At 60.5% G+C, this 10,992-nt stretch overlaps 1 protein-coding gene and 1 long non-coding RNA gene across 3 annotated transcripts; one reads left to right on the top strand and one right to left on the bottom strand.

Moving 5' to 3' along the window:
* Positions 1-341: 341 nt before the first annotated feature.
* MRGPRF (MAS related GPR family member F) lies at positions 342-9,464 on the bottom strand. 2 transcript variants are annotated; one of them, XM_522086.6, is made up of 3 exons: positions 9,025-9,464; positions 5,791-5,894; positions 342-2,205 (listed from the first exon to the last, which is right to left on the bottom strand). In XM_522086.6, the coding sequence occupies exons 2-3, from the start codon at positions 5,836-5,838 to the stop codon at positions 1,222-1,224; spliced, it is 1,032 nt and encodes a 343-aa protein (XP_522086.2). In that variant the 5' UTR covers positions 5,839-5,894; positions 9,025-9,464; the 3' UTR covers positions 342-1,221. The 2 variants fall into 2 exon arrangements, with proteins under 2 accessions (XP_522086.2, XP_063640295.1); XM_063784225.1 differs by lacking the exon at positions 9,025-9,464 and adding an exon at positions 6,460-7,067.
* An 84-nt stretch (positions 9,465-9,548) lies between these two features.
* On the top strand, positions 9,549-10,525 carry LOC104001235 (uncharacterized). The gene is made up of 2 exons (XR_001707389.3): positions 9,549-9,845; positions 10,073-10,525. It is a non-coding gene; the product is annotated as an uncharacterized LOC104001235 (long non-coding RNA).
* Positions 10,526-10,992: the final 467 nt, after the last annotated feature.

Here is a 10,992-nt window from a genome sequence, read left to right on the forward strand (position 1 = left end):
CATGGTGGCCGGCCCAGGGCCTGGCATGGAGGAGGTGAGAGCTGTGGCTCTCAGAGGCCGTGGGGGCCTCCGAGCTGAGAAGGGGCACTGGGATACGCCGGCACAGGACAGCCCGGCTGACCACGGCTCCCTCTGGCAGGGAGTGGACAAGCCACAGGAGCGGGAACACGGGTGTGTGCAGACCCAGCCCCAGGAGGAGGCCTGAGAGCAGAGGCAAAGAGCAAAGTATGCGGGAGAGCTGGCGGGGGGTGCCACCCGTCCCGGGACTCTGTGCCCTTGGGCGTCCTCACTGTCGGAAACAGAGACCCAGGGTAGGACTGTGGGCATGAAGCCTTCCTGGCTGCAAGTTATAAAATGTTTATTGATATACATTTTGTCTTTTATAAAACTTCCGTTGGCCACATTGGGCCACTGTACACCACAGTGCCAGTCCCCAGGTGGCCAGGGCGGAGCCAGTGTCCACTTTTGGGTGGGGGCTGGAGCCAAGAGGCTGTCCAGGAGCTGCCCAGTGGGTCCTCATGGCCTGCGGGATACCTCAAGTGCTCCCGGAGGCAGCCTAGGACTGGCTCGTCCCGGAGTCAGAAAAGGCAGGTCAACTACCCAAGGTGGCCAAAGGCCCTTCCTGTCTCCAGAGCCTTGACATAACCAGAAATCCCCCCATCAAAGTCACCAAATGACTCGACGGGGGGAAGGGAGGTTGTTTGCAGAAAGACTTAGCTACAAGGCATGTGAACCAGAACTTTCTTCCAGACACCATTTCCTTCACATTTGCTCACTGATAATGCCTTAAGAGGATCGAATCTCTGGAACAGCCCTGAATGGCAGGGATGAGGCTGCTGGCCTGGTGCTGGCTGGGACACAGTCAAGGAGGGCTGACCCAAGAGGCAGAGGTGGCTAGGCTGGGTGTTGACCTCCTCTCTTTTACCAACCAGCCTAGGGCAAGGAGGGGCCCCACCACCTAGGGGCAACTTCTGTACAAGAGGTCTCTAGGGGAGCAGAATGGGTGGGGGAGCCGGGCAGGGGCCACAGGGTCTGTTTGCTGGTGGCTGCCCAGTCTCCCAGCCACCCCTGGAGTCCCTAGCCCAGGGAGAAGGAGGCCCGAGGAGAGGAAACAGATCTTTCTTCTCCTGTATAGACTCAGAAGCAGGTGCCCATTCCTGTCCCAAGGCGAAGGGTCTTGGAGGCCGCTTCCTGCCCCTGCCTCCTCCAGGCGCTGGAGTCTCAGGAGGCGTTCCCCGGGGGACACTGCATCTCCATGGTGACTGTGTTGGGCGTGCTGCCCCCGGCCTCCCCCAGCTCAGCGCCGTCCCGCAGGGCCCGCTGGAAGACCACCCTGAGCGGCTCCCACAGCCGCTGCGACTTGTCCCTCCCGGCCAGGAAGTAGACGATGGGCTTGGCGCTGCTGTTGATGCAGATGCACAGGTCAGTGACGTACTCGGGGAAGGGGGCCGGGATCTGGAAGACCCAGAAGAGGAACCAGTCGATCCCTAAGTAGATGGAGGACACCAGGAAGACGGAGACCATGGCCAGGATGACGTGGTTGAGCTTGGCAGAGCGCTGGCGCCGTCGGGCCCGGCACTCCACGTGCAGGATGAGGGCCAGGCAGGGCAGCACCATGAGCGGGCAGCAGAGCAGGAACAGGAGGATGCCCAGGAAGATGTCCATGTGCCTGCAGGCCGCGCCGGGGGCCCCGCGGCCCAGGAACACGCAGAAGTAGTTGTGCAGGCAGGTGACCAGGAGGGACAGGACCCACAACAGGGCGCACACCACGGCCGACAGGCGCTTGGGCCGCCGGCGCCAGTACCAGGCGGGGAAGATGACCGAGGCGCAGCGCTCGGCGCTGACGGCCGGCAGGAGGCTCACGCCGGTAAGGAACATGCAGAGCCCCAGGACCCGGCACACGCTGCGGATGTAGTCGGCAAACGTGCCCAGGAAGCCCCCCGTGTTCAGGATGGAGAACACCGCCTTGCTGAAGAGGTAGCCCACATCGGCGCTGGCCAGGTGCAGGAAGTAGATGGAGAAGGGGTTCCTCTTGATGGAGAAGCCGAAAAACCAGAGGACCAGCCCGTTGCCCACCAGGCCACACAGGCAGAGGAGCAGGAAGATGTAGTTCATGACGGCCGGAGGCGGCAGCATCGCGATCTGCTCGATGGTCAGGAAGCCCCGGCTGTAGAGTTCCGGGGCCTCGGTCAGGCCGGGGCACATCTGCGCAGGTGCAGAGAGGGACACCTGTGATGCCGGCTGGCCCCCACCCACAGACCTGCATCTGGGGCCCAGCGTGGGGGAGGGGGGGTCCCAATTAGGGACTTGGGGCAGGGAGGGGGTCTGTAAGGCAGTGGCTGTGGAGCAGCTAACTGGCTGCAACTCTATCCTCAAACGCCCCTGACCTCACCTGATGTTAACTCTCCGTCCCAGCGTCTAGAGCTAGCAGCACAGAATGGTGCCTATAGGAGTAGAGGTAGCACCAGACAGTGCCCAGGAAGGGTGCCAGGCTGCCCACCGGTCAGAGTAGACTGTCCAAAAAACATCCAAGTCGCACAAAAAACTGCAGAGCCTTTCCTTTTTTTTTTTTTTTTTTTTTTGAGACAGAGTCTCACTCTGTCACCAGGCTGGAGCGTGCAGTGGCACGATCTCAGCTCACTGCAACCTCTGCCTCCCAGGTTCAAGCGATTCTCCTGCCTCAGCCTCCTGAGCAGCTGGGACTACAGGCACGCGGCACCATGCCCGGCTAATTTTTGTATTTTCAGTAGAGACGGGGCTTCGCCGTGTTGGCCAGGATGGTCTCGAACTCCTGACCTCAAGTGATCCACCTGCCTCCCAAAGTGCTGGGATTATAGACGTGAGTCACTGCGCCTGGCTGAGCCTTTCCATTTTTAAGAAGAGCAAAGAGACATGACTCCTAAACACAGTGTTAGAATCCTGGATTATACGCTGGATCTCAACAACTGCTGGAGAGGATATCGTTGGGACCACTGGGGAAATGTGAGTATGGACGATGCAGAGATAATGGCATTGCATCGGTGTTGCAGCTTTTGAATGTGACAATGTACTGTGGCTACGCACATTTTCACTATGTGGCTACGGGAACGTCCTTGTTCTTAGAAGATACAGGCTATTTGGGCATCAAGGGCTTGGTGTCTGCAATTTACTTTTGTTTGTTTGTTTGTTTTTGAGACAGAGTCTTGCTTTGTCAGGCTAGAGTGCACTGGCGCGATCTTGGCTCACTACAGCCTCCGCCTCCCAGGTTCAAGCAATTCTCCTGCCTCAGGCTCCCGAGTAGCTGGGACTACAGGCACGCACCGCCATGCCTGACTAATTTTTGTATTTTTAGTAGAGATGGGGTTTCACCATGTTGGCCAGACTGGTCTCGATCTCTTGACCTCAGGTGATCCGCCCATCTTGGCCTCCCAAAGTGCTGGGATTAGAGGCGTGAGCCACCGCACCCAGCCTTGCAATTTACTTTCAAATCATTCTGGGAAAAAAAGCCTATCTGCCAAGAGATAGAGAGAAAGCACTTGTGGTGAAGAGTTAACGATAACTGAGCTGAGGTGAGGTATTGGCGGGCATTGTACTATTCTTGCAAAATCTTGCAATGTTTCAAGAAACACGAAACTATTTGAAGAAATAAAATCACTTGTAAGTTACATTAAAAAAAAAAAAAAAACGAGTGGATCTTGGCCTTCCCCGGAGCTGGACCCTGTCCTCTAGTGGGATGGGAGGTGGCTTCCTGATGAGCCAGGGTTGCCCCTGGGGTTTCCAGATTGTGGGAAAGTCCAGGGGGTCCCTGGGGTGGAGGAGAGGCAGCAGCTATTTATCAAGCTGCAGGGAAGCATTTCAATACTTTAACTGTTGGTGTGGCTGTAAGAGTGCATCCCAGCTGAGTATCGGTCCTGCCGTCAGGGTCTAGGCTTGTGTATAAATGCATGCAGGTGGGCCAGGTGCAAGGAACAGGTGAGAGGGAGCACAGTGGCAAATCTGAGAGCCCCTCTCTTGAGCGAAGCGGGCAGCCTGCTGTGCTCCAGCTGATGGGGGCCAGGGATTGGGTGCACTGGAGTGGCTGATCGTCCTCCCCCGCTCCCTGGAGAAGCCTGAACTCTAGACTGGAATGTGGAACACCCGATCTTTAAATGTTAACATTTAAACACGCTGTGCAGGCCAAACAACCCATCTATCTACAGGCTGGCTCAGCTCTCCAGCAGTCCTCTCCGACCTTTCCTCCCAGAGGCAAAGGCTGCCTGCCCGGAGAACAGTCACTCCTCTTCCCACATCCAGCATCTCCCCCCAAAGGCTGGTTTCTGTTCCCACTGCTCAGGGCTCCCTAACAAAACAAAAGACAAGGTTATGAAGGCAGGATCCATTCTGCCACCTTCAGATGACTCCCAGCTCTGGCAGAAAGCTGGGTCCTGAGAGACTGTTCTCTGGGTTGGACACCCCGTTGCAAAGGGAGGGACCTCCTAGCCTGCTCAGGTCAAGGGGAATCTGAAAACAGGACTGAAGGTGTTGGCAAAACTCTGGGGAGACTCTGTGAGGTCACGGCAAGCACTGTAAGGGGGCCCTGCTCCCTCCCTGCCATTCTCTAAATACATTTATAGGCTCAACCCCTGTCGGCTGGTCTGTTCGCCCCAAATCCCACTCCTTAGCTTCTCTTTCCTGTGGGTGACCTAGACACTCTTCTGGGCTGGGGAACTAGACCGTAGGATCTGGTGCCCAAACAGGCCCAAGAGGACCAGCTCAGGTGCTGGGAAAGAGCTGGGCTTCAAGGGGCTGGATGGAGGCGGTCAGCTTACTCAGTGCCTCTTGCATGCATGCACGCTGGAAAAAGTCTGCAATCCCCTCCTTGGAGTCAGAGGGGGAGGCCGGGTGAGTCACTGGGCGTGTAGCTGCCGTGACCAGCCACATACTGCCTTGTAAAATGCCTGCTCTGGAGCCCGGCCCCACCCTGGGCTCTGCCTTTGCGCTGGGAGTTTCTGCAGACTGCCCCACCCCACCTACCAGTCCAACCTCTGCCTCCTGCGGCCGCCACTCCACAGCGGTCACTACGGGGAAGAGGGAGAGGGCCCAAGGGCGTGGGGGTGAGATCCCCAGGGCTGGGCTGGAGTTGCCACTCTGCTCCTGACCCAGGGGCTGATCCCAGTCAAGTTACTACCTGGGTGTAAGCCTCAGTTTCCTCAAATGCAGAAGAGGATGGATAGGAATTCAAGAGATCCTTCGAAGTTGAGAGCGAAGGAAATCCCAGAATTTTCAAGGGATTCAGAGAAGTAGGGGACTAGGTTGGCTGAGGGCAGGAGGAGGGTCAGCCTGGAGGGGTTGTCAGAGTCTCAGGGTGGGTGACTCATGACTAATGGACCCTGGCCTGGGCAACACTCTCGGAGTGGCCCAGGACCCCCTAGGCTCCATGGAGCACATGACATCAGGGCCACCTTGGAGTCAGCGTCCCAGGGCTTCCTGGCCCGCCTGGCTGTAGTAAGTAGCTGACTGCCCCACCTCTGCAGGGAAGAGATGAAACGAGACCTTGCAAGGATGCTACAAGGCGACCACAGTGTCAGCACAGCGAGGGACCTTGAGGTCCAGTCCTGGTGCTTGCCTCACTGATGAGGACAGGAGGGTAGGAGGGTCCAGGGAACTTGTGCCCGGCCACATAGCCCAGAGGAGCCCACTGCCCACGGTGGGTCCAGAGCTGGAAAGTGGGGCCAGGAAGGGGGGGATGGGGGAGGAGATGCTGGGCTGGGTCTGCCCCTCCCACCCACACCCGTCTGGGCAAGACCAGGGCCCTCCGCCTGTGGCACTTACCTTGTTCCTGTTGCCGGGATGGGCCTCCCAGGAGCAGTTTCCAGCCATCTCCAGGCCTGGCGCGTCTGGGCCCCTGCTGGCAGCTCACCAGTCTGCACACCCACCTGGCAGAAGCCCAGAGAGAGGGTGGATGAGGACAGCAGGGACCCCTCCCCTTCCTGGACCCCCGTGCCTAGGCCCCCAAGGCCTGCGGCTCTCAGCCATCACCTTAGAGGAAAGGCAATCACCCCACACCCTCAGCAGCAGGGGCATTGTGGGACTGTCCTGGTGAGATTCTGGAGGTCACCCCTGGGGCACGGCCCCCTCCTGCCTGTGGACTCCGCGTCAGCCCCACCGCAGCTCACTGGAAAAGAAGCCCTCTCCTTTCCCTCTTCTTGTGAGAGTTCTGGAGCCAGGCTGCTTTTGCAGACATACATTTACTTCCCCACACACATTTTTGGGGCACTTCCTTTGTGCCCTGCCTGGTGTGGGGACAGGGGTTTCCCAGCAATTGGTCCCAGAAGGAGGAGCAGGGGAAGAGGGATCATTCCTGGCAGGGGGGACCTGCTGGAGGAGGAGGGCTCTGGCTGAGCCGCGGTTTGTAACATGCTAAGGCATCTGGCCTTTCCCCTACATGTGCCTGGGAGGCAGGACAGCCCGGTCATCAGCATCACTGTCACCACCACTTACCCTGCCAGCCCGCCTACACCCATCATCTGGTTTGGTCCTCATGACCAGCTATGGGCCAGGTATCCTCATGCCCCTTTGATGGGCGCTCCTGGGCTTAGAGGGCGAGGTCACCTGCCCAAAGGCACACCCATAGCCACGCCATGCCCTGCAGCCTTGCAGATTTGTGTTTCGAGCAGCTGCCGTAGGGAGGGACTGCTGGCATAGAGAGGGGAAGCTGCATCCACCCTAGGGCTGCCAATGGGAGGCCTGGGGTAGGGGGTGACCCTGCTGGAGGCTGGTCCACCTTGGCCGGCCAGACCTCATGGGTCTGCCTGGCTTGGGTCCTCCGGAATTGATCCCTGTCCCCCAACCTGAGCTTCACCCCTTGGAGGAAGCTTCTCCCCGTGAAGCCCTGTGCCCCTTCCCCGCAGGGAAGCATCTATTATTATTCCCTGCTGTACTGGGGGGGGGTAAACTGAGGCTGTGAGCGGAGAAGGGCCTTGCTGGGCACAGCCCAGGTCGCAGGCTGCCGGGCCCCTCCTCTCCCAAGGGGAGAGCTGGGCATCCCGCTCAGCTCAACTCCCCGGAAATTCTTTCCTCTGCGCCGCGCGGGTCCGCCCGGCCTCAGCCAGCCACGTGCCCCCGCCCGCCGCCCACTCCTCCCGCCCGGGGGCGGGCCGTACCCCTGGCCTCCGCGCCCACCATTGGCTGGAAGAGGTGGCCGTCTGCGCGTGTGGCCCGCCCCCTCTTTAACCCTTGGCCTCCCGGAGCTGGTGGCGCAAGTGTGGCCCCAGGGACCGCTCCCAGGACCCTTCCCACCCAGTGGCCTGGCTCACCTCGGCCCCGCGCTGCCAGACCGCGCCGCTCTGCGCCTTCAAAGGGCGTTTGCGGGCACCTGTGCCTGGCCTACGGGTGACTCAGCCTGGGGTCTTCGGGGTGTCCCAGGGTGGGGGCACCTTGTGTGCCGGAGTGAGCCAGTGCATTGTGATGTGTGTGCAGTGGGCTTGCAGATCGCTGGTGCTGCGACCTGTATGTCTTAAGTCTCCCTCCTTGGACTCCAGTTGGGCCATTGCCCCGTTGCCACAGACAGGCCGTAACTTCTCCACGCTCTGGGGCCTGTCTGAGCTTTCCTGCGCTGCAACCCCAGACCTATCACCTGCCCTCATCCTTCCGGGCGCCTGGTAAGAGCCCCCCAAGCTCTCTCCATTGCCCCTACTCTTTTTGGTGGCCCTTCTGGACACCCACCACCCCTAGGTCTGGGCCCCCAGCCTTGTTTCCAGAGATGTCCTGACTCACAGGAGCCTCATCCATTCACCCTGGCCAGGCTAGACCCCAGCCACACCAACTAGTGCCCCAAAGGCAGTGGGCTGGGGCCCCCCCTACGCTGCAGGTGGGCATGCAGTGGGGGCCCCCAGCTCCCCTCTCTACCATCTGCATCCCTCCATTATGTGGGTGTCCCTGTGCATTTGTCCTTGTCCTGCCAGGGACAACCTGAAAAGCGATTTCACGCATGCACAGAAAGATCTAGAAGCCAGCGGACCCCCAGATGGGCCATATTAAAGGACATGTGTGTGACACGTGGATGGGGCGTGCGTGTCAGTACATGTGTATGTGTGTTCCTCTGGGTGGGATCTGGGCTGCTATGACAGAACTAGTTTCCACTGAAGCCGACCCAAAAAGCTGCCAGCACAGCTCACACCTGACTCTCCCCTCGGAGCAAGCCCAAGGGTGGCCTGGCCACCTGTCAGCCTCCTGCAGCCTTGCCCGCAGGAAGCTCCTCCTCTCCCTTCACCCCATCCCACCATGACCCAGCCCCGACGCCGCTGGGGCTGTCCCAGCCCCTCTCCTTAGCCGCTTGTGCCACCATCAGAGGGGCCTGTCTCGCTCCCCCAGACACAGAGCCTCTGTTTTCCTCACTCCGGGCCTGGAGTCCCCTGCTTAACAGCTTGGATTGAAGAGGCTTGTCTGGGGGGACTGAGACCTTGCAGATCATTCCAGGAGCCGCCTCCATCCAAGGCCAACAGCTTCATCAGGCCGCAGGCCTGGGAGAAGGTGGGACTGCAGTTGCCCAACATCCTGTGGCTGCCCACACGGACACCCCGTGTGCACCCCAGGGCTGAGAGCAGGGGGAGCCATCTCCCTGTGTGTGGGACACTGCCTGCTGGGTGTTCCGTTCCAGCCCCTCTAGAATGCATGCTTGAATGGCCAGTGAGGCTGGGGGAGGGACCGAGAGGGAGCCCTCACCCCCAGCAGCACAGAGCAGGAGCTGGACGGTGGGGCTGGGGGTGAGGCCAGCTGGGAGGGGTCAGGTCCTGCCACGGGAGGGGGACTTTTTAAGTTCCTCCATGGCCCCGGAACCCTGGAGCCTCAGGAGTGGCAGGGGAGCTTCTCCGGTGAGTGACAGCCTCTCTGGGGTCTCAGGGCTCCCTGCCTGGGGCCTTAGGATTTCTGGGAGCTGCCTGCCCCGACAGCGTCCACCTCTCTGCCCCGACAGTGCCCGCGTCATTTTCCTTCCCTGCCTGGCCCTCACCCTGCAGCCCCGGTTGTTGGAACACCCTCCCCTGGACCCTGGGCCCCTGGAGCTACCTGCAGCTGTCCTGATCCGCTGAGGCCTCCTTTTGTGGAGGGCTGTTCCTGTGACTCCCGCCTCCGGCCGGCCGACCCGCCGGGGCAGCAGGCCAGCGCCGAGCGCGGCCCAGAGCCTTGGAAAATAGGAGCTCAGAGTAGAGACCTCTCCTGCTGGAAGAGATGGCTTTGGAAGCAGAACCCGCCCCAAACCCAATTCCTGGCCCGGCAGGAGGGGGAGGGGGAGGGGAGTAGGAGGAGGGGCTGAGCAGGGCTGAGCGGGGATGAGGCTTCAGGAAGGAATGCCCCGCTCAGGAGCCCCCCCAGAGCCCCACCGGGAACTCATCTCTCCGCCTGGTGACGTCACGTTGGCCCGAGCACTGCAGCCCGAGTCCAGCTGTTCATCTCCCTCGCATTCTGCTGCTCGGCAAGGCTGCCCAGGAGAGGGAGCACCGGCTGTACACTTGCCTGGCGTCTTTGGTCTGCCCCCAGTGGGCATTTCGGGGCAGGCTGGCCCAGGAGGGGCTAGTCCCCACCCCGTTGTTTTAATTTACTCAGGGGCTGATACAGAGCAGTGGGGGGCAGCAGGGCGAGGGCTCCATGGAGGGGCAGTGCAGAACTGGCAGAGGTGGTCAGCACCGCCCAAGCGGCACCCCTCCCCCTTCCCACCCCGGACTCGGCCTGGGCCCCCTGGGGGCTTATGGAACCAGGAATTCCCTTTTCCCCAGCCCTAATAGCAATCAGATGGCGCAAGTGGAAAATCACGGCGCTCGGCGAGCAAGCTGGAAATTGGCGGGCTGTGGTGCCTGGTGCCTGCGCTGCTCAGCGGGAGGATGAGTCAGGTCCCCCTTCCCCGTTGAGCCCCTGGAGGCGGGCGGTGGGGGGGGGGGCCTGGAACGCATTCATGCCTGGGGCACTGAGCATTGGTAGGGGTGGGGGTGCAGAGTCGGGGGTGCGGGAGCCAGCAGGGTGGCCAGGAGGAGGGGGTGATGAGAAGGCTCCCCTCCTACCCTGGGCCAACTTTCTCAGGGTCCAGGAAGCCCGAGGGAATTCTGAACTTTCCCTGCAGGAGTGTAGTGCCCAGACTGGGAGAGATGTGCCTCTGTGGGCATCTTGAAGGGAAATGAGAAGCGGAGCTGCCCCTGCACCTGCGCCGGGAGCTGCCTGCCTCCTGCTTGTCCTGGCCATGTGCGAACCTCAGCGTGGAAGAGGGACTCTCGCACTGCTCCCTGCGTGGCTCAGCTGGCCTCCTGGGGTCCGTTTTTCAGGGATGGGGTGAGGAGGGACTCTGGGATCCTGGAGGCTCACGGGCCATGCCTGAGGCTGAGAGGCTGGAGGCAGCAGGCAGGGTGGTGACCCATCCCCTCCTCTCCAGGGCAGCCAGCTGGGGCCCAGCTGGAACGCTTGTTTACATGGGGAGGCCGGGGGAGGCTGAATCCCAGCGAGTTCCAAGTGTAATTGCGTTTGGACACTTAAAAGGAATTGTGTGAAGTGGGCAGAGGCTCTGAAGTCCACCGCCTTATTTGGTATGGAAATCTGTTTCTCTCAAAATAAGCGAGAGGCGCTTGTAAATGGGAAGGTCGTCCTGGCCTGAGTTTGTGGAGTCCCCTTCCCGTGGGCTTGGTGTGTCCGGCTGCTCTGGTGCAGTACCGCAGACCAGGGGCTTATCGGAGCAGGCGTTTGTTTCCCACGGCTCCGGGGGCTGGAAGGCCAAGATCAAGGCCTCCACAGATTCAGCATCTGGTGAGGACCCAGCCTCTCACTGAGTCCCCATGTGGTGACCCCTTTCAGGCAGGCGAAGGAGCTCGATGGGGCCTCTTTTACTCGGGCATTAATGCCATTATGAGGCCCCACCCTCATAACCTGCTCATCTCCCAAACACCCCACCTCACACAGGAGATTAGATGTCAACATATGAATTCAGGGCAGTGGGGCAGCAGGGCAGGGGGTGGGGCCACAAACATGCAGTCTGTAGCAGCCACCCTGGGG

This window comes from Pan troglodytes, chromosome 9, assembly GCF_028858775.2.
Source record: "Pan troglodytes isolate AG18354 chromosome 9, NHGRI_mPanTro3-v2.0_pri, whole genome shotgun sequence".
NCBI lineage: Eukaryota > Metazoa > Chordata > Mammalia > Primates > Hominidae > Pan > Pan troglodytes.